A 24,070-nucleotide genomic window follows, 5' to 3' on the forward strand; every position below is an offset into this window, starting at 1 on the left:
CATAGTGTGCACCAAATTAGCAATTTATGCCAAAAAAAAAAATATATATATATATATTACACTCTTATTAGCCAGGAGCAATTACATCATTATTTATATCTGTATTTGTATCTGTTTAGCGTGCTCAGAACAGACAAAGGTGGTGTTTAAACTGGAAATGGGTGGGACCAAAGCAGAAGTTGTAATTTTTAATCAGATATGATTTGATCAAAAGTTGTTTTTTTTGATTATTAGAATTATTATTTTTAAATTTATATTTATATTTATATTAGAAAATATTTTACAGAGCAATGTCAGGGTTGTGCTTCAGATCATGTTTGTTCATAGGAAATTAAACACAGCACAACACATTAAACACAGCTAGCCAAAAAAGGATTTTCCTTCATCATCAGTACAGATACGTACAAATTTTATTCAGATCATACTCATATTTGTGAAGAGCCCATTATCTGTAGCGTATACTTGTTGCATCCAGGTACTTCACTTATGTCAAAATCCCACTATGCTTTCTTCCAAGCAAGTATATTCATATAGCACATTTCACAGACATCAATCACACACTGCTTCACAGACATAATAAAATGAAATAAAAACAAATATCAAATACATCAAAATAAAACACAGTTAAAATATAGAGTGAGAGCAGACAAAAACACAGGATTAAAACATAAAACATTATATGCTACCTGAATGCCTGTATGAACAGGAAAGTTTTTAATTATTCTTTAAAAGACTCCATAGAGTCCAGTGATCTCAAGCTAGCTGGGAGACTATTCCAAAGATTGGGGGCTGCCAACTGGAGGGAGCAATCTCTCCGAGTCTCCCTGAAGTGTAGAGCATAGTTAACAAAAGCTCAGCTGCGTATATTCTTTTGTGTATATGACACGTCAGTTTTCAAAAATTAAATCAAATTCCTCTCAACATTATGTTGCTCCTGCTTGTCAGAGAAGCGTCACAATACTGAAGTTGGATACTCTTGAAATGCTGTTTCATCTGCACTTTAAGCCCACCTCTGGTTAGCAAAATAACAGAAAAATAACCATCAAATCCATTTTCACTTGCTCCAGTAATCTGCACTTGTATTTTTGCTTGCATCTAATTTCAGCAAAATAGATCCCAATTTTTAACCTCTGCTCAACTTAAACAGTTTGCAGGTGTTACTTTGTTCTTTGTCCTCATCAGGTATTCTTCACATGGGCAACGGGGAGAACGTCTTTATCTCCCAGCAGCCTCCTGTAATCGGCAGCGTGATGGGGAACGGGCGCAGGCGCAGCATCTCCTGCCCCAGCTGTAATGGCCTTGCTGACGGAAACAAGCTGCTGGCCCCCGTGGCTCTGGCCTGTGGCTCTGATGGAAGTCTGTACGTGGGCGATTTCAACTATGTGAGGAGGATTTTCACCACGGGGAATGTCACCAGTGTCCTGGAGCTCAGGTAACGGAGGAGTAGCCCACTAGGATTCACTCAGGACCATGAGCTCAGATGGGCTTGCGCACAGGTCATAAACCACAGGTCGATTGAGATAGACAGAGATGCCCTAAAGGCTCAGGATTGATGGTCTTGCCTGTCTTATCCACCTGTATCAGCTGGAGTTTGGCCCTGATAGGCGCTGAACAGAATGTAATGGGGTCTAAAGAGAAGATGTTCCAGGAAAAGATGACAGTTTTTGCTAACCTCAGCAAAGACGAAGTTTTGAGTAGAAAAGGAATAGTATGCTTTCTCATGATACTCTTTTAATTAATACTCTTCACTAACAACTTTTTGTTCTTAAGATTATTCACTAACAACTAACATTTTCTCTCCTTTCTCTTCCTCTCTCATTTTCTGCTGTCTCTGGCAAACAGAAATAAAGACTTCAGGCATAGGTAAGCCTTACCGTATTTGCTTAAATTAATATAGAAAAGGGTAAAGTTCACATACTTGATGTCAAAGTGCCCTTTTGAGCGGAGAAAGATCTTATCTTGAAATACTGACTGAATGCATATTTTTATCTTCGTAGCGCTGTAGAAGTAGTGCTTTGTTATTGGTTTATGAACCTACTTGATCTCTGAATTTGGTGCTTTGTTGGCCATACTGCTTTTGCATCTGTGTGTGTGATTGCAAAGAGAGAATGTTAGTGATTGTTGGCTCAGTAGAGGCTGCACTTTTCCTTAGTTGTGATATTGGCGGTCAAATTACATTATCCAATGTGCAAGTATTGAGTAATTTAGTGATATGCTTTTTAATGTATCGCTTTAATTAAAATGTTTGTGGAGTTGCCATTAGTTAAGGAATCTCAACAGGGATAAAGCACATACACTGCACCACCAGTTTATTAAGTAGACATTGCTCAGCCCAGTCACCAGAAAAAAAATATTGTAATTTTACATTCCTGCAAACCAAAGATGTTACATTTGTGCGTTTCGTATGTATCACATCAGAGTTTTGATAGTGATGTTGTTCTTTTTACTTTTACAGACCAAAAAACAACAAATCTAGTTGAGTTTTAGCTAGGGGCATAGCACTAAAGTCTGGGCCCTATGCATAAGCAGCTTCTGGGCCTCGAAATCCGATTTCACCTGTGCTGGGAAAAACATGGCAGTATATGTTGGTGCAGAGAGCCTTTTAATACAAGGTTCAGTCTCTCATCCAATATATAATTAGCCAGTTGTCATTTAGTTATATCATTAATTTCTCAGAAATAAATCAGTGAAAACAGAATCAAACCTTTCAACCAAGACTTTTTGAGGGCCCCCTCACGCTGGGGCCCTGGGTGATGAGTCCCACCTTTCCCCCAACTACGATGCCCCTGGTTTTACCAACCTCTTGTTGTTTCACAAGTGCCTTTCTATGCACCAAATATGGATGGTTTTTTGTGACCCATTACTTTCCACTAGGGATATTGACACAAAAAACAGGTGTTTTAAGCTGAAACATGATCTTTTCCTAACCATATCCAAGTGGTGTCTGCATGTAAACCCAATTACATGTTAACCACAGCGTTGTTAAAACGTCACATGCAAATGTAACGTGTCCGCAGGTTGCCTCGCTGAATGCAATTGAACACAACCATGCTACAAGGAATCCCACCTTTATGAAATGTACTACTCATAGTTTGTGTTGTCAGAGGAGTTATTGCATACTGCAGTCATTTGGACTGTAGTTTTTCAATTTTAATTATATTTCATAGTTAAAGGTGCCCTAATTATTTCTCCAACACCTTTCCATATAGTTCAATAGAAAGACTTGATATGATGTCTAAAAAGCATTGGTTTTCTATGTAGCTAGGTGAGACCTATAAAAATGGCAACTCAGTGTAGATTTTATCAGTGACTTAAGATACAAGTCCCTCATTTTCATTGGCAGGAGGTGGTGGGGGAAATCTCTGCGTGCTGTCTTTAGATAGCATGTCTCAGGCAGAAGGATATTGATTGATTTTCTATCAGAGAGTTGTGACTTCAGCAGGGGAATATGTGGTCGAAGTGAGGATGAAAAGCCAAGTGATGCTGGTCACTGGCCTCTCTTTTCAAGAACAGCCACATTAACAAAACACTCAGAAGCTCTTTGCTGCTTTCTGTTTCTGACATCTTTTGTCAGTCTTTATGTCTTGGATGTCTTTGTGCAGAACAAAAATGTGAGTAACTTACATGTCCCATATACACTCATGCCTTGTTTCCTGGAGGAAAATCTAAAGAAATGTCAAAGCTGAGTCCCTTGCTCTCAGTACTCCAAACACATTTGCATATTAAAGAGGAGATTTATGTTGGAAAACACAGCATGTGTCTGTATAAAACGGGTGGCTGCCTCCTGTTCATGTGTGAGCTATAGCGATAGGACTGGGAGGTGGGTGATCTCACTGCAATGTTCATTGACCCCCTACTAAGGATGTCCCCATCCACTCCAACAACACTCCCTCCGTTGCCCCGCCAGCATGCAGCAAAATCCAATTATCTTCTACAAACTAGATGTTGTCAGTGAATATAGATGGAGTATATGGCCATAGCTCAAGGTCAGGGAATAACGCCTCATAGTTTCAAACACTATGGGGGACTAACACTGTTCTACATGCAACTGGGAGCTGATAAGGTATCAGCTGATTGCACATGGTAGATAGAATGCAAAGCATATTCCTGTTATTGAGGTTTGCTACAGACCTACCCAAAGACAGCAGTCGTTTTTCTCTGAGCCAGCCGGTTGTACCTGGAACGTACTGCAGACCAACATATCAGTCAACTTGGTCAGTGGGCTGATGTGACATGTGTGCCTGAGGTTTGCTGCAGTGTCCTGTCATCACTGATTCATTGAAGGTCAATTGTCATTTAAAATTATGTACCAGAGTTGACAATTCCACAGACCCACTGGTCTTTCTTCTTGTTGTATTATAAAAATATTAGCCCTGGCACTGTCGTGTCGACCATAAGCCCTCAAAGAACCCTCAAGGTTATAGTTGAAATTCTGTATTAATCCACTTTGAATGACACCCTGCTGGCAGGTTTCTCAGTAATGCTTATCAGGTCTGGCAGAACTGTGCTGTATCCTGCCCTGATAACTCTGGTCATCTTTGAGGTGGCGCTCAATACTGCATTGCTAAACTGGTAACTAAAGCCTCCCATCCACTGCACAAAGGGAACAGGAATACCTGCTAACATCTGTGTTTTTAATGTAACAATAGGCAGTGTTTCTGATTCTGAGTCTGACTCACACCCCTATCAAATGACTTCAGTTGTCACAGGTATTAATCACTTCTGGCTCTGATTGGTATTGATGGAAACACAACACCTGCCTGAACACACAAATTTTAGCCCCTTAACCAGCAAGATGCAATGACTCGCAGCCACTAAATACTGTCTGTCTCCAGCTGGGCATCGCTAAAACATCGATCCAAGTTAGTTTGTTTTGAGTTGTTTGAAAAAAGGATTGAATAAGAGATACATAAAGAGTAACCACCGTAAAGTTTTCACAGACCTTTCTTCATTCTGCTTTCGGTTTACCTTTTTGCCAATCTTTCTGTGATGTTGAATATGACACCTAAAAACACACACAGAAAAGCATACTCGAGCAGTGTACATAGCTCTGCTATACTGGTAATGGGAAAGGAGTCTATAGCTTGTTTTTGGCAAGTTTACTATGTGTAAAAATTCTGCACACACATTTTAATATTGGTGGAAAGGGGGTGTAAGTCCTTGTTTTGTCTGACCAACAGTCAACAACAGCAGGGAAAGGCTGCAAAATATCACATTTGTAAAGCTGAAACCTCTACATGTTTTGCATTTTAGCTTGAAAGGGGTTTAAAAATTTATCAGTATAAAAGATAAGCCAAATTGTTGGTACATTTTCTGACAAGCAATTATTAAACAAATAGAACTAGTTGAAGTAGATCAGTCGATTGTTTGTCATGTGGATGACACCCACAAAACGGTCATCTTATCCAAGTACAAATTGTGCTATGTCCTGTATTTGTGAGAGCACAGTAGTCCATCAAATCTGTCAGTCAAATCTGCCACTTTCAAAACAAGATCGGTCCTGCCTAGAGTCTCTACAGGCTTCCAATGGACAGAGAAAACCTAGAAAAGTAATGGAATTCCACAATTTCATTTTTCAAGCATGGGAAAGTAATGGACATTTTCAAATCCTTGAAAGTCTGGGATTTTGTGTGTAGGGAAATTAATTGTTACAGTAATCTTTCATGGATTACCTTCCACCTAATGTAACATAAGGGTAAATGTATTTTCCGTAGTTGTTAAGTAGATTTAACATGAATTTTTATGCAACAGTTTCTTCACTTTCTCCCTGCGTTCCATCTTCCCCTCCATATATGTCAGCTAGCTGGCATTATGTGTTCATAGAGTTTGATTTTCATTTCTACTGCTGTAAAAGTAGCACATGGTAGTTTGCTGGTATGGTGCGTTCTTTTTACCAAATTGACAGCCGTCATTCCCGCACTAACGAGCTCTACTGCTCTGTGTCCGTGAATTGCCTATAATGATATAATTAACATTTGGAGTAAAATCTACTCTTTATAGTTCTGTTCATGTTATACACTTTGAGTGATTATAGGCACTTTTTGGTCCTTGAAAAGTCATGGAAATGTTTGGAGTTTTATTCATGAAAATTGGTGGGAAGTTTGTCTCAATTATCCTGTGATAAATCATGAAGATCATGTGCTTATTTTATGCAGGAGTGGATTTTTAATAGAAACAAGCTTCTCTGTCACTTCATTTGTACTCCTGTGAATTCCTCTACAGTGATCTTTTGTTGTCTGACACCTATTCTGACTGCAGTGTGCCAATAGATTGCATGCGTCCTGCCACAGCAGGATTGGTTATATTTGGTTCCATTGTCTGTCTGTCAGGTTGGGCAACCTCCTGTGGATATGAAGGATTACTTTGCTGACTTGGTTGGAAGTTTGATAGTTTTTTTTCTGTGCTGGAATCTCTGCCTGATGGATGTTAAGTGTGTTTGGACTGCTGCTTCAGCTATGCATTTGTGTTTTCTTTAAAAAGAGAAAGTCTCGAGGGAAACAGAAAACACACTTATTTGTACTTCCTCTAGCGATAATCAGGGTAGTGTATAGACAGATGATATCACAAAGATTGTTTGGGTCAGGGATGGGGTAGTAATTAGGATTTCTGTCAAAGGATTCAATGTACCCCAATGACTAGTGACGAGTCCCACTAGACGCTCATTTCTCTTTGTCCCCCAGAATTGTTATTGTTTCTATAATTTGAAAGAAACTAGACGTCTTTATCTTGATCTATATGTATAGAGTGTTTTCACATACTGTATCTATACAAATATAATCAGACGCATGGAGTTTCTACTCTCTTTTGACAACAGGGATTTCTAACTAAGCTGACTGTATTGTGGATGAGTTCTAAGCTCCACCATTATGTCATGTTTAATCTCATTCTATTTTGCCATGTTTAATCTCATTCTATTTTTCTTTTTCCATGTCCGTGGTTTAAACTGTAATTGTGCCCAATTGACTCTCTAAATGGCTTTTGAATCCATTTTAATTGTATTAAACAATGTTTCTTATTGAAAGCACTGTAGCCCTTCCAGCTTTATTGACTTCTTCTTCTCTTTGTCTTCCCTTCTCTCAGTAACAGCCCCGCTCATAAGTACTACCTCGCCACCAGTCCCGTGAACGGTGCCGTGTACCTTTCGGATACCAGCAGCAGGAAGGTGTTCAAGGTTAAATCCTTGAATGTTGTGAAAGATGTGGCTAAGAATCTGGAGCTGGTGGCGGGCACCGGTGACCAGTGTCTCCCATACGATGACACTCGCTGTGGGGATGGAGGAAAGGCTGTTGAGGCCACTCTCACTAACCCCAGAGGTATTGTGTGGATATTAGAATCAATGTAGAGTGCAGTTCAAGTCAGTGGGGGGTCTTGTTTTCCTCCTTTCATTTTGAAGCAGAGTAGATGGACTAGATGCTGGATCATTGAAGGCTGTAGTCTCAGAAGCTAGATCAATACTCTTCAGTTTTTATGCATTGAATTCTCTTATCTTACCACCATCACTTTGTTCATGTATAGTTCGATAGCCTCAGCTGTTTTAAAAAAAACCTTTTGTTATGGTATTCCTTTGCTTGTGTTTCCTGGGGTCTTCTTTGTCTTTTTGCTTCCATATCTGGATGATGCATTAGTCACTGGATCACATGCTTACTTGCTGTCCTCCGTTGGGATGATATGTGATTCATATGTACTGAAATAACATTCAAGTCCCTCTGAAATGTGCAGCATGTGCTGTATAATCCAGGTTTGCATTGAAAAAAGAACATTTTGCGGTCTCTGCTGTTGACTAAATGTTCATAGCTGCTTGAATATTGTTTGACAGACCCTCATGTAATAGAAAAGTACAGACATATGCAAAGAAAGCTTCAGTGTTGTTTTGAGGCAGAGAGAACTTGAGAGAACTAGACTGCATTGATGATATTTTAGTTGTAATTGAATCAATGCATACAGTACTGTTCATTTATTTAATGTCTCTATTGTTCTCAGTTATTGATTGAAAAAATCAATCCTTGCATTAGCTGTTATTGCTGTGATTAGTCTTTAATTTTTATTGAGGTGAATAGCGCTTAATTGTCATTTAGCGGTGCCCTGTCCTCACATTAAGTCACAGATAAACAAAATAACGGATGGATATTTTCCTCTTTTGTCCGTTGGGTGACTTTTTATCTGCAGGCATTACGGTGGATAAGTACGGTGTAATCTTCTTTGTGGATGGGACCATGATTCGCAGGATTGATCAGAACGGTATCATCTCCACTCTTCTGGGCTTCAATGACCTGACCTCTGCTCGACCTCTCAGCTGCGATGCTGTGATGGACATCTCTCAGGTATGACATCTCTGACCTGGGCAACCGGCGTGCATTTCCCTTTTCTCTCAACCTACACCAGTCTCCCTGACTGACCCTGGTCTCCAGGATGCTGACATCCCCATGTGAGCTCTTGTTTCTGGAGCTGGAAGGTCCTAGCCTGGATCCAGTGGCCCTCGGCTTAGTTTTCATCCACATTTGTTTATTGGCTGCATAATGCCAGTTTTTACATCTGCAGGACTTGCAAAGGATACTAAGGTAGGGGGAGGCAGTTAGAGCCTTCAGGCATATAACACTCTGCTGGGATTCTGCTGCCAGTTTTCAGACTGTTTTCCTGTGTTCACTTAAGCTCATGTCAGTAAAGTTTCTGTATCTGTGATTTGTCATGAATGACAACCCATGACTGAAATAGTTCAGTTCAGGTCAAATCCTCGTGATTCCAAAAGAGGAGGCTTGTTTTACAGCAAGGTAGCACAACACAAACCAATAAAAAACACAATATGACAATAGATATGCAGAAAATACAATAGAATCTGAGTGATTAAGAAGAAAAAGAAAAACGCCCATAAAAAATAAGACCAAAGACTAGCAGGGTTCCTGCAGACCCTTAAGAGGTCTTAATAGGGATCAAATTCATTCATCTAAAAATAAGGCCTTAAAAAATTCTAAAATCAGTCTTTAAAAAGTCTTTGAAATGCACTGGGAGAAAGATATAATGATTCATTTTTTTCTGACATTGCATCATGAAATCTAAAGTTGTTGGTTACATCTTTTTTTTTTTTTGAATAATTTTCTTGAATTTAACGTCACGCTGATCAGGATAGATGTGCCAACAACACTCAACATCTACCACATCCAGTCAAATGGCAAATGAATAAGCTTTTTCAAGGCAAATCAAATGGATGCCCTAGTTACATATGTTCATTGTATTCTATGTTTGTCTCCAGACAGTTTTAATATTTTCAGTAGATCATCTAACTTTTAACTAGAGTAAATATTTGTACAAAATTGTCCCTAACTCTAAGTAATCGGTGTAATTGATTTTTTTTTTGTGTGTGTTTTTGTGTTTCAGTTTTGTTCATTGTAAAATTGGTCTTTAATTTTACTTTGACTGGCATTAAAAAAGTCTTTAAAAGTCTTAAATCTGACTTGCCTTAAGGAGTAGGAACCCTGATGAGATAAAGTGCTGGGCTGTGCATTAACCAAGAGGCTGTTTGTGGTGTATTTGAAATATGTGTGTTTACTGCATGTAGAATTAATGAATATTTTAACATCTTGCCCCTAATTTCTGCAAAACCTGCATCTCTGTCCAGAGAGGACGATATGAAATTTATTAAACCAAGGATGGTGTGAATTTGCTTAGATTAATTCCATTGGTCCAGAAGATTATGAATTCAGGAAAGCAGCCCCAAACACAGCTGTGCCAGCCCGCCGAATTACAAAATGTTAATTATCTTATGGTTAATAAGCAAATATAAATAAAAAAAAATTTAAATGGGCAGTTAATTGGACTCTGTCCAGGCCAGTGGAACACACAGGAATAAACATAGCACTGACCGGGGTACAGAACCATGCTGAAATCAGAGGTGGCACTGTGGTCCCGGGAGCGTCCATGTCTGTGTCAAGTGTCCACACAGCCCCATATTCAAAGGGCCGTTGACCTATAGCTGTAGGGGGATGATGAGGATGACCTATAACCTCACTGACTTTCAATTTACGTACACATGTTAACTGATGCACGCAAACACATGTACACATACACACATATACGGTATAAACCAGACTGCTACCTCAGACAGAACACATTCCCGAGGCAAGGACACTGCACTGAGGTCACATCAGTGTGTAGCTCAGTGACATCCCTGTAGAGGTGACGAGACTGACTTTCTGCACACTCTAGCAGCCTTTTCTTGGCTGTTTTTCCAGACATTTTAATTTTTAACCCAAGTAGTTCAGGCTTGTTTTGCCAAACCTGCTAGTGATTCATAATCTAAAAAATGCAATTATTTATTTGTGTTGTCTTCAGTATCTATAATTGTTTTAGTTTTACTGCCATGAAAGGGACATTTTTGGGCTTTAATTCTAAGATTGGATTGATGTCCAAGCCCTGCTCCATGTGCATGCATTAGTTTGTTTCTTGCCCCATTGTCTATGTTATCGGGTTCGACTAGCAAACAGGTCCTGAGGAGTCCTCAGATGCCAGTGGAGAGAAGCTTTCTGTGTGTCTGTGAAATGATGTATTTAGTGGAAGGACCAAAGCCTCCAGCTGCCCATTTCCAGCCCCAGGGGAACTCCATCCCCCTCATGACCCATGCTCACTGCTCCCTTACCCCCCTGCACACAAACACAAGCGCCTATAGATGCTTGCATCTGAGCTCCGCAGTAGCGAGGAAACGGGCAAACTGACTGCAGCTCTACAACGATGACAAATCGCACCAGCATTGCCAGAGACACTCAGACAGTAAAAAGCATCCATTAAAAATTCATCCAGGGCACATAGCTTCCTACTTCAAACACTCCCCAATCCCTCACTTAAGACCAGAGTTTCTCTGGAGGAGGCTCATCACAGTGGTCATTACTTTTGCTGTACCTCACCTGTTCGAGGCAAAACACAATGTCAGATTTCTCTCTCTCCTCTGATGAGGTCATTGTTATCTTGACATGCCATCTGTGCAGCGAGCACACTGCAGCAAAATTCACCCTTAATGCAATGTGCAGCTCTGCAAGCTCCCTGTCTTTTAATTTTTTATTACCATGCAAAAGGACACGAGTTTGACCTCCCTCAAGAATCTTTTAATTTGTTTATACCGAGGCCATAGGTCCTTGCTGTTCTAAAAAAATCTGCTCCATTTTATGTTTTTCTTGAAAATCTTCCTCCTATCCCCTGCTGTGTTCAAACTTAAATAGAGGGAAACCATGTGTTAAAACAAGATCACTTGAACATATTTCAAGGGTTTTAGCAGCTTCTGAAAGCTTTATCAAGGCTCTGACTGTGACATTCAATTCAAATCTGAGAGGGACTTCAAATAATGACATATTACTCTTCTTCAGACAGGCATCATGCTGCTACGAGCAAAGAGTGAAGAGCCTGCTAATGGAAAATGACATTATAGTTCCAATACAAGCTCAAATAAATTTAAAAATAGTTTTGTGTTTTGTTGGTGCAAATCCCTGGCTCGTTTCCTCGGGTGATGAGCGCATTTTGTGTTTTTAGCTGGTGGCGACTGTGTCAGACAGCCACTACTGACAGCTGCCCTACTGTATAAAGGGAGGGGGGTATGATCGGGTTACAGCATATGGGACAGCAGCTCGGGAAATATCCCCTCATCAGTCAGAGTGGCGTGAAAACCTCCTTACAGGCAGCTCCCTCGAGCCACTCCACACTCTGGCTCATGAAATATTTAACCACCAGTGTTGACAAGAAATAGGTTTTAAGAAATTGAAAGTCTCCCCTTCATTCCCCAAGTAAATGCATTCTCTGCTCACTGAAAGACGACATGTATCCACTGCCTGTTTGTTGTATTTGGCTCAAGATATGTCCTATTATATAAACTGCCTCTGTTTTGTGGGGGATGATGGGATGTTTATGGAATGTGAGCAGGGTGTGATGCTCAAATCTGTTTTTCAATCAAAGGTGGGTAAGTGCTCTGCTTGTAAAAAGCTGCACAGATTCAAGATCACGACCAGTGCTGAGAGTGAAGTAATCATCGTCACCGAGCCCCTTGTCAGTTTCAGATTAATTATTTGGCAGCATTGCCCTTTGAATAAGAAAATTAGGAATATGGGCAGAAAGCAGTTAAAAAACAGCACCATATGACTGGCAGTCTTTTACCAGAAAGCTGTTGGGTGTTAGCAACCTACTACTCACGCTTTATTGAATGTCATATTTTGCGTTTCAGGACTTCTGTGTTTTGTGCTGAGTAGCATGTCAAAAGAAGCTGAATTTAATGTGTCAGCCTTGACTTTTTTCCCCACATTTTACCAGTGGAAATCATTTCCTATGAGGCGCTTTAACTCTCAGCTTTGAATTTACATGTCAGGAATCTTCATTTTGTATTGAAAAGGTTTTTTTGCTGGGATAAACACTCAGTGAACTCGGCATGTTGCACTGCTTTTTGCTTTCTCCTCGCTTAGCTTATGTAAAGTATACAGTTTAGGTTTTTTTTTCCTTTCCTAAACACCTAAAAGCTGTAGCTTTTTTTTTAAAAGTACTTTTTGTCATATTTGCTGAAACTGTCATTATATCCACACAGCAGTGCACAAGACACATGATCTGAAACAAGAAAAAAAAAATCATATTCGTCTGTCTTCTCAAATTTCTTCTAATGGCCTTACTGCATGTGAACTTAAACAACCAATCAGAGTAGAGGAGTCTCTAACGCAGCTGCTAATCATGTCAATCACTTCTGGTGAACTACAGTTAAACTGTCAAACTTGGCAGCACTGATCAAATGTGAATCAAGAAGTTGTCACCACATTGCCTCTGTCTCACCTCAGATGTTTTCAGAAACATATTTTAGTACACTTTTTAGCTGTTAAAGGGGAAAATTGGTCCATGGCTGTCATATTTTGCGCTTCAGGACCCCTGTGTTTTGGTAAGAGTAGCATGTCAAAGGAGGTTATATTTAATGTGTCAGCCTTGACTACATTTTATCAGTGGAAACAATTTACCATGAGACATTTTAACCCTCAACTTTTTCAGTATCTGTAAAGGGTTTTTTTCGCTTGGATGAGCACTAACTCAATAAATTCAGCATGTCGCACTGCTTTTAATTTTCTCCTTACTTGGCTTACCCAAATATACTTTTTTTTTTTTAAATTTTTTTTTTTTGCACTGTAGTTGGTATTTTTCATAAAACTACCTTTTTGTTATATTTCCTGAAATTGTCAGTATATACTCACAGCAGATAATTAGAACCAAGATTCTGTTACTGCATTGCCTTTTTCCCATCTCAGATGTTTTAAGAAACATATTTTAGTGCACTGTTGAGATGTAAAATGAGGAAGTTGGTCCAGCAGGTGGGTGGTGCTTAATGCTTCACATGACTGACATGAGTCATAGAGTTTGTGACCTAAAAATAAACTAAAATATGTTTAAACATTTGAGGTGGGAGATGAATAATGCTATAAGAGAATCTTGGTTCACTTTCAACGCTGTCGGGTTTGACAGTTTGACCGCAGTGATTGACATGATTGACGGCTGCATTGGAGACTTCTCGGCTCTAATTGGTTGTTTTTCATGCGCCAAGGTAGCCTCTAGAAAATGCCATTAGCGGCAGTAGAAGGAAGAGGAGAGACATTATTTTCAATCAAAGACTACCTGTCTAATGTAGTCCTGTGTAGATGTAGTGACAGTTACAGCAAGCATGACAGAAATTTATTCTCATAAAAGTTACGCACTGTGGCTTTAGTGATCAGTGTCCTTGTTTTTATGTTGAAGTTCATATGACCTAATGCCCAGTAGATTTCTCCCTTTCAATTCTAGTGATAAATGTTGCAATTGCAAATTGTCTGCAATTTGCATTTCCAGGTCATTATGACAAATTAGTCAACCATAGTAACAGCCACATAATTCATTCGCTTTCCTGTTCCCCAGTTGTAGGACAAAGTGTCCAAAACAACACAAAGGCTGTCTCATTTTATAGGACGCCTAAAATCTGACCCCATCTTTGTATTTTGGTCCAGGTTTTAATCAGTCTCCTTTGTTGGTGCTCTAAGGCCTCTATTGAAATATGGCACTTCATATTATGTTCCTAAGAGATCCCCCTGGGATCATAAGTGAGAGGGACACCGGTAAATTGGATGAATCCAATCATTCCAATTTGTTAAAAGCCTGATATATTGTTAGCAGAACAATAAGTCATAATTTAGGAGGCCAGGGGCAGGCTGGGCTTTCATTTGATAAGTGTGCTCCAGTTTCTTTTCAAGGACTCATGCAATCTCTTGTCATTACAAAATTAATAACCCAAAGCAAGGATAAACAGTGACTCAGTCGAGGTAAAGGATGCAGATGCCCAGTCCTAAGGTGTCCAGGGTACTCTTGATAAGTTGCAGTGTGCTTTTCTCAGTTAATCTGATCATTTGAATGATCTCTCGTCTCTCTTCCCTTCCTCACCACGATTCTTATCATCTTAGATCAAAAAAATCATGTTTTTTGTGTTTCCCCTTTAAACAGAACACCAGCCGCTATTCTTCTCCTTATCAGATAAAAAATCTTTTCAAAAAATGTTTTTGCTTCCAGCGTAAGCTATAAGATAGCCCACCTTTTTCACAGCATCCTATCTTTTTTGTAAACAGTTTTCAATGATTCTTCACTTGAGGGACTGTTTTCCTCTGATAAAGTGAAAAATGTGTGGATCAATAAGAGTATGGTCTGTTTTTTGTGACCCACAGCTGATATTCTTTGTTGTTTTTTTCCCTCTTAGGTACGTCTTGAGTGGCCCACAGACCTGGCAGTGAGTCCCATGGACAACTCCCTGTACGTCCTGGACAATAACGTAGTCCTCCAGATCTCAGAGAACCATCAAGTCCGTATCGTAGCGGGCCGGCCCATGCACTGCCAAGTGCCTGGAATCGACCATTTCCTCATGAGCAAAGTGGCCATCCACGCCACCCTGGAGTCTGCAAACGCCCTCGCTGTGTCTCACACTGGTGTTTTGTACATCGCTGAGTCAGATGAAAAGAAAATAAACAGAGTACGACAGGTGTCCACCAATGGAGAGATCTCCCTGGTTGCAGGGGCACCGAGTGGCTGTGACTGCAAGAATGATGCCAACTGTGATTGTTACTTTGGAGATGAAGGCTATGCCAAGGATGCTAAGCTCAATGCACCCTCTTCTCTGGCCGTGTGTCCAGATGGGGAGCTTTATATAGCAGATCTGGGCAACATTCGTATCCGCTATGTGCGCAAAAACAAGCCCTACCTGAACCCCCTCAGCATGTACGAGGTGTCCTCTCCCATTCATGATGAACTATACCTGTTTGACTCCAACGGCAGCCACATTTTCACGCAAAGTCTGACGACAGGAGACCACCTGTACAATCTGACCTACACTGGAGCAGGAGATCTGAGCAGCATTACTGACAAGAACAAAAACACAGTAAACATTCGACGAGACACGACAGGAATGCCTCTGTGGCTAATGGTCCCTGATGGGCAGACGTTTTGGTTCACTATCGGCACCAATAATGCTCTCAAAACTGTTGCTGCCCAGGGCCAAGAACTAGCTGTGATGACCTACCATGGAAGCTCAGGACTTCTTGCAACTAAGACAAATGAGAATGGATGGACAACCTTCTTTGAGTAAGTAACATGAAAAGGATTTTTTTTTTCCAATTTTCAACCAGCTTTTTATCAAAAAAAAAAATCTGGGTAGTGTGTGGGTGAACTGTGGTAAACTTCCCTCCATCTAACCAGTGTCTCGATATCTCTCCCCCTACAGCGAAGCTCCTCCAGATTATATATCTTACATTGTTTGGAGGAGTTTTGCTGGCTGTTGCTTGAACTACAGGTTGTACTTCCGCATTTTCATATTCTCTGCCAACCATCTCTGCCGTCGCACACACAAAAAGAGTATAGATCAAGAGACTTACCCACCCCTCTCTCTGTTCCTTAAACTCAGACAGAAATCCAACCAAATAGTAAAACTAAGCAGCGCAGATCAAACATACAGTAAATCTGTGTTGTTATGTTCCTGCACTGCCTAATTCTCACCTAAAGAGTCTTCAGAAAAGTATTTTAATGCCCTGTTTTGCCATAATGGCAAGAGTTTGTGAACAGGAAGTGGCCGCTGTACTGCTTCTTGCACAGTGAAAATGGAGATCAAATAGTAAAACTAAGCAGTGCTGATCAAATATAAACCAAGATTTTGTTTCAGAGTTGCATATTTCTCACCTCACATGTTTTCAGAAACATGTTTTAACTTACTGTTTAACTGTAATACGGGATCCGGCTGGTTGCATTGTGTTGAACAGACAAGCTCGCTTTACGTCAGCCACCAGCTGGAGCATTTATTGGGCTGATGCATTCTGGTAGCTGTAGGTTTTTAGTTATTAAGCAAAAGCCAACCAAAAGCCACAGACCTTTTTCTCAGTTTTCTGTGGTCATCTAGCACCAATTTCAATAGAATGTGCATCTCTCTGCAGCATAGGCAACCTAGTTTTTATATCGATGAAATACTTCTTTAGGAAACATTTTCAAAACACCTCTGTAATGCTTGTATCCAGAGTCTAGATGCCTGTTGAGCTGATTATAGATTACTACTTTGCCCCAGAAGGCAAGTAAATAGATCTGTTAAATCCAATATACAGTTTGTATATATCTGTGTAATATACAATAGTCTTCTCTGGAACATCTGATCTGGGAGCTCTGTGTTTGTGGTTACACTCAATGCTAAGATGCTTCAGTGAGTTAATGTTCAGAGTTGAAGAGCTCTTCGACATCTGAGTTAAGTATTTTGGCACATGAGCTACCCTCTTATGCGTCGATGTCTATGTCACTCACAATATACGACCTGTGGAAGTAGGGGTGTAATCCTATTTGCTGTTATCATACCAAATAGGATTACTGGATGATATGTTACTCATCTGCACCCATGCTCGCAGTGACAGACGGCAGACCATCGCTTGTTTGGAGTTGTTAGGCACAGGAGCAACATATATTTGCTGGCAGGCACATTTTACCCACAGGACTACGACGAGGCCAGGCAATATAAACATAATGGAATAGGCAGAGGTAGTAATTGATTGAGGCACACCGCACATTGTGAGGGAACAATTGACAACACTCCCACACGCTGCAGCATACGAGCTTAGGATTTCACGTTCTTGTGACTCCTATGAAGCAATCTGTCCCTTAGCTTAATATACTGTACCAAGGGATACTGTGCTAACTGGCTGTCATTCCAAAAAAAGTGTGATTAAGCTGGTCAGACATCTGTTACACCTCGCTGGAGGAATGTAACACTCTGACACATAATCAGACGCTCTGTTTAATATGAGCAGACATTTATCACCTGTGTTTGATTTGGTCGTCACCTGAGACGGTTGCATAGGCATTTCTGGAGGAACAAGGGAATTGCCTACGGCTTCAGCGAATCCAGTTGGTGGTTTGAATTCTGAATTATTTGTCTTTGACTTCCTGTAAAATGGCTGCTGTTAATATCAGGTTTGAGAACCCTCTTCCCTATCGTAAAGAAAATAAAGAGATATTGTAGCACTAGTGACACAAGGGACTGTTCAGATATCCTAAATTTCTCTCAAGTCTCACATCTACTTATTCTTGAATGGTGTTATTGATATTTTTTATTATAACTTTAGTTAATTATATTCCGTATTTTTTTATTTAGGGTATCTGCAGGTCCTTAAAATTAGTCTTAAAAGTAATGAAATAGGCCTAAGTTTGATTTTTAATAGGTTTAGGAGGTTAGGGTTAGTTTTTCATTTTAATGTTTCCAAAAATCAGCCTTAAATTTGGTTAAAAATCATGTTGAAAAGCATAAATTTAAGTATCCAACACTTGCTTTTATTTTTAGTTTAATTCTCTCTCACTGTGTTAATATTAGACCTACTCACCACTACACCAAAGCAAATTCCTTGGATGTGAAAACCTACATGGCAATATACTGGATTCTGATTCTAATGAATATAGATAATACATGTCTTATTTAGTAATATCACAGAGTTAATCTGGAAGAAATAGAAATATTGTGGCATGCATGTACCATATAACTCTAGAACTGTGCTATCATAGCAACAGTAATGAGAGGCCTATAGTATGTGTCATAAGTATAAGTATAAGAAATTAGTGTTTAGGGCTGCAGTACTATTAAGTTTAAGTTTTTATGCACATTTAGATATATTTAAAAAAACAAACAAAAAAAACCCACAATGACCTCACTGTAAAAAAATACATGTTTAAGTTCAATAAATGCATATCTTTTACCTAATTATCATTGCTGAGAAGAAAGAGACATAATATCAAATAAATCAGTACTATGCAGAAACAGAGTTGCCACAGTGATGATCTATATATAACTACTTTCAAGTTTATTAATGTGTTGGGAGAAACATTGAATCGGTTAAAAAGATCAAGTTTAACTTCCATAATTGCCCCCCACAATAATTTAAAGAGTACTGTCACATTTACGGTAGGTAAAGGTTATTTGTTGTTTAGTTGGATAAAAATTAACCACAGATTTATATATTAAAAAAAATCTTTCTGGTATTTTTTTATACTTTACTTTAAAAATAAAAGTAAATATTTGAATAATGTTAACATCAAAAATGGTCAAAACATTACATTTAGGAAAAAAAATAGACGAAGTTGCAGCACATCACTTGGAGCAAGTTGCTAATCTAAAACGTTTTTTGAAGCATTAGAAATGCAATTGTAGAAGGCCAGTTTACCACCATTTACTTTTACTATGAAATGTAAATAATAAAAATATAGGATAACTACCTACCACCAACAACAACAACAAAAAGAAATGTCAGACTAGGTTGTGAAGCCATCACCTGTCAGTTTCCTTTTTGAAACATGCATGTCAGCAGAAAGCACAACCTACTCTCCATCAAAAACATTCTAATTAATGCATTACTATATCAGTCAAAATGAATAAAACCAATGATATAATTCCCTGTTTTTCTCGTTCATATTAAATAATGACATCTTACCTACACACAATCATCCATGTTTCATTTAAACCCAATAAAGACTGTTTGTTTTTTTGTTTTTCTGAATAATTAGCTGTGAAGGTCACCCCCCAGAACCATGGTCAGAACCATAATTTGCTTTCATCAGGATGAAATGAAAAGGAGCCTCCATTTATCTCTGTTCAACAAAGTGCACCGCTAAACATTTTACCTTTATTAATTAATGTGTACTTACCTCTGGTATCACATACATTCAGATGAACTTGGATGAATGCAGGGACAAAACACAAAGGACTGACTTGAGAACAAAAGACATCTGCTACTCTGTTTTTCTGCCGTAACCCTTGGCAACCTCATCTGTTCTGACATTTACTGTATATGCAGATGCTCTGCTGACCTCCTAATGTTTTGTTGTAATGATAAGTGCTAGTGCTTAGGGGTTACTGTAAATCCATTAAATCATGTAACATTTTGGAGAGAGCATAACTGTTGTCTTGGCCTCTAATTAACAGGGCAGTAATGCTTTTAGTTACTGGGTTCAAATGAATGATCTTACAACGCATCAATAATAAGGGCAAAATCATGTAAAGCAACTAATGAAAGTTAAGTTATCCCATGGCTGTTTATATCATATCCACAGTCATCAGTCACATGTGCTCTGGCAGCAAGACAAAGGGAAAATATGAGAAAAACTCTGCATAAGACTGTGGTTAGGTATGCTGGAGGGGACGCTGATATGAAGTGTCTGGCCTATTGTTGGGCCCCAGCGTGAAAGGTCATAGAGCTAGCATGTGACACAGAGGTGATGCAATCTGAATAGACTTGTGGCCATCCAGGGGGAAAGCGGTTCTCTCCTTCTGCTGAGCACCCTGCCCCCACATGCCGCTCTTGTCCAGAGAAAGCAAGCTAATAGGCAGCTGAGTCGAAGCAGGCCAGAGCCATTAGAGCTCAGCAGTGAAGCCCGAGGAATGGCTCTGGCTCAAGGCCCTAATTGAGACGGAGAGAGTTTGGGTCAGTGATCAAGCTGGGGCATGCAGCGCCGCTCTAGAATGAGATTTCCGTCTTGTGGACTCTGTCTTTTGTGCAGAGGTGAAGGCAAACAGGAGCGCTCTCTTGGTCCAGTATATTGAACCGTTAGCAGTGCTACAGTGCAGATAACATTTAACTTCCAGTGCTTTCACGGCAAAAAACTTTGATTGTGCGATGAAGACAGGGAGAATGACTTGCTGATAAAATGTGTGCAGTATCAAAAGAAATCAAATGCTTTAGATATAAATTACTCTGCTATTTAGTATTTCCTGAAGTGGGTTGAAATGCATCTATGAATCTCAGTCCCTAGTGCAGTTGAGATCAGATAACATTTATCTCTGGGAGATGATTCCTCTCCCACTCTTCCTTTCCATATTGGATATTTGAGATGGCAGCGCTGAGGAAATATCCGTAAACCAGCACCCGCCATCTCATTTATTAGAGGCTTTATTATGGCAGGCAGCAACACTGAAGAGGGCTTCCCAATCTGTATTCAGTGCGCAGATAAAAGTCTTCATTCTAAGTAATGTACCGTTCACTCACTCCCATTCTGGAACACTGGCAATCTGAAAGATTTCAAATTGTTCTATGCTGATGTGCTCTCTGAGCGAAATGAAACAATCTGGCCACTCATGTTCTTGTATGTGATGAACTGACTGATTTGTAGGCTGGGGAGATGCTGCATCTCTTTCAAGGAGTCGCACCTCAGTGCTCCTATTTCATAGACTGTATAATGAGATTAGGTGATATCACTAATCTTTTAAGCTAATAAGCAGTTTTCCAAATGTGAAAGGTGCTTTCTCGTCTCGGCCATGACAGTTTTTCCCTGTCACTATTTTTTTTCCTAATCTATTGCCTACATCCTTTGAAAGTTACTCACAAACTGAGTAGAATTTGTATTAATGTCACATTCACATCTGATTGCAAAAGCAAGAAAACTCAAAAGTTGTTTAACTTGCTGCACCCACTTTCTATTCATGAATAGCGAGCTACTGAGGACATTGCACACTTTTTAGAAGTTGTGTTGGCTGTGCTTCAGTGATTAAAGCTGATAGTTTTGAGTTTTATTACCTCAGTCTGCCAACATTGATGGTTTTGCTGCTGCGTTTACTGCCTGTGTTGACACATTTCCACAATTTGTGACACCAGGAGGAAATTATCGGACTCTACAAAAAACTCCCTTCTTGTAATTACTAATAGAACAGTATATCCTAGATAGCACCTTATAATCAAAGTAAATCTGAGATGACAGAGCAACTCATTTGTCACATTTATATGCCAACATGCATTTATGCATAACTGACCTGCGTTTATGCTTCTGATCGCATCACTTACTATTTAACAAATCTCAACAAGGCTCAGTGCAGTGCTGTTTATGATTCTGCTGTAGTTATTGTTTATACACTGATACAAATGACATGGCCCTCTATGCCTTCTTTTGCTCACATCAGTGTATTTCTTTGTAGGTATGACAGTTACGGGCGTCTCACTAACGTCACTTACCCCACGGGCCGAGTGAGCAGCTTCCGCACAGACGCCGACAGCTCGGTCCGCATCCAGGCAGAGGGCTCCAGCAAAGAGGATATTACCATCACCACCAACCTGTCAGCCTCGGGCAACTTCTACACACTCATGCAAGGTTAGTGTCTTTTACTGAGGCACACAAGTGGAGCAGGTGATTTTTAAGCTGTTTTGTTTGGATGTAAGTGTCAAAAGCTTCAGTTTTGTTTCAGCTATGGTTAGGGACTATCAATATTCTAAAGAGGATCTTCCTGCAGTGCAATTTGTACACTTTTATTTTCATTTGTAGATGGGATTCTTTACTATTTTCATGGCCCAGTGATCATGTTAACCTTAAATAAGGGTCACATGAAACCCTTATTTAAGAAAACTTTGAGTGGATTTACACTACAAGTTTTGATGGCCAATTCCGTTTTTTTTGCTTACGTCTACTCCTAAAAGTGACCCAAATCTAATATCTGCATTTACCTCTGCTTAAACTTTACTACACTAAAGATGCGTAAACAGGGGTTTTGCGCTTTCCCGTTGTGAATGAAATATCCTTAGAAATGTCTTTGTTTTGATTCAACCCGTGTATTTTCGCTTTAACAGTTTCTTCATCCCAAAAGCTTAAAAAATGGGTGACCTCTGCATTTGACCACTGACTTCAACCCTCATCCTCCATTATTGTTTTTTCCACTTTCCAAGTACATGTAATTAGGTCATTAAAATGCGTCGCATTTTCAATTACGTATGACTCACAATGCCAGGGAATATTCGACCTGTCTGCTTAGACTACAGACTCATTTGCAGACATCCGAATCATATCTGGTATCTGATTTATTTTATTTATGAATGAGGCCCGAAACCGACCTGAGAATATCTGATTTCATGTGTTTTCTTCCCGCTTACACATTAATGACACATATCCGATCTGTGCCACCTGAGTGAAAAAAATTGGAATTGGGTCCCATGAACCATGCAGTGTAAATCCAGCCTTTTGTCTCAGGGACCAACTTATGATCACATTTCATTCTCAGTCGACAACTGAGCTGCCTTCACAGTTTACAAGTGGTAATCATAATTTTGGAAGTTAAACAAAGTCAGAATCCCCACCCTCCGTGGTGAAGAGGTTTGTGTGTCTCTTTGATATCTGCAGCTGTGTTGTACGAGGCAATATCTCCTTGTAGGATGTCCCAAGACAAACTAGTCTCTGGTAAGGGACTAGACAATAACAGACAAACTAGTCTCAAGTAAGGGAAAAGACAATAAGCGATTCCGAGGTCTCTGTGGACTGTTACTCTGGGATGTGTCCTCTTCAAACTGCTGGGTTGTTTTGTTGGTGTGTACTGGAGAACAGGAAAACAGTGGAAAGCAGCATGGTTACTTATCTTGATATATCTCTTACTTATTCAGTCTCTCTTTCAAACTCAGTGCAGACTAATTTGGAGCGGTGTTTTAGCTTTGCTCAGCTGGAGACGAGGTAATTAGTGACGGCCCATCATGGCATCTCCCCAGTTAAGGAGATGAAAGTGACGCATTCATCTGGGTGTTGTGTTCCCATCCCTGCCGATTGAAGTTGTAGGCAATAATACTAGTTATTAATAATAGTTATTTGATCCCGGGTGTGAAGCAATTGTACAGATTCTCATAGAATTAAAAAGCCAGATTTTAGCAGGTGTTAGTTTTTTTGTGAAGTGGGAATGAAGCTTTATATATTGTGGGTCACACATAACCAGTTTGGTACATTTTGACTGGTCGGCTCCGATAATGCAAATTCCAGTGGGTGAATGTGAGCTCGTTACTAGAGGAGAGTATAACCCATAGAGTCCAGTCAGTGGGGTAGCCTGTGTGAGATAGTATTACTATAGAATCATAATAGGATGACTCAGGATGAAAGTTCCAATGGAAACTGTTAGTAAAGTCTGTAGGTAATCTAGAATGACTAGAACATTTCAAAAAGCTGAAATTTCATTCATCGGTACTTTGATCTCAACAAACAAAAATCCATTTGCCTCTATTTTCTGTCTCAAGGTGACGTTTTAGATCAATATCTCAAAACACGTGCTACTGTGTACTAATTACATAACTATATAGAGGGGTTAATTTAAAGTTCAGTGTTCAGTAATTTCCGTTGATTTGACCTTTAAATACAGACACATCGTCTCGCAGCAGTTTACTAACAGCAGTATTTGTTGCTCCTGTGTTGTTTTAATAAAATGTGTAATGCAAGTCCCATTTACCAGAATGGAAACATTTATTGACTTTCTGTCATAAAACACAATTCATAAAGCAGAATGCTGGTGGCCCGCACTGTACAACATCCCCCAGGTTTGGGACATTTAGTGAAAGAGATGCAGGCAGAGAGCGGACCTGATTTGTCTTACATATTCAGGCGTACTGACATCCTGTTTTGTCACTTCATTGCTTACACATCGATAGCTTTAAACTTTAGTACTTCAGTTTTTAAAATATTGTCCCACACACACACACCGTCTCCTCCTCTAACATTTCATTCAAATGTGAATGTGTCCTCCATCCTCCTGCAAAGCTGCATCTGAAACAGAAGATGACAATCTCTGGTTTCT

General features: G+C 39.7%; 1 protein-coding gene across 11 annotated transcripts in view; it reads left to right on the forward strand.

Moving 5' to 3' along the window:
• tenm4 (teneurin transmembrane protein 4) overlaps positions 1-24,070 on the forward strand; it is a 269,283-nt gene that overhangs the window by 217,388 nt on the left and 27,825 nt on the right. For 7 of the 11 annotated variants that reach the window (XM_088079182.1, XM_088079181.1, XM_088079184.1 and 4 more), the window contains 6 exons: positions 1,183-1,432; positions 1,843-1,863; positions 7,081-7,313; positions 8,167-8,321; positions 14,726-15,603; positions 21,449-21,621. In XM_088079182.1, coding sequence (XP_087935308.1) covers positions 1,183-1,432; positions 1,843-1,863; positions 7,081-7,313; positions 8,167-8,321; positions 14,726-15,603; positions 21,449-21,621 — 1,710 coding nt within the window. The remainder of the gene's footprint in view (positions 1-1,182; positions 1,433-1,842; positions 1,864-7,080; positions 7,314-8,166; positions 8,322-14,725; positions 15,604-21,448; positions 21,622-24,070) is intronic. The other 4 variants (XM_088079183.1, XM_088079185.1, XM_088079187.1 and 1 more) reach the window with 1 other exon arrangement.

Source organism: Plectropomus leopardus, chromosome 6 (assembly GCF_026936395.1).
Source record: "Plectropomus leopardus strain MGB_pleo_1.0 chromosome 6, ASM2693639v1, whole genome shotgun sequence".
Classification (NCBI taxonomy): domain Eukaryota; kingdom Metazoa; phylum Chordata; class Actinopteri; order Perciformes; family Serranidae; genus Plectropomus; species Plectropomus leopardus.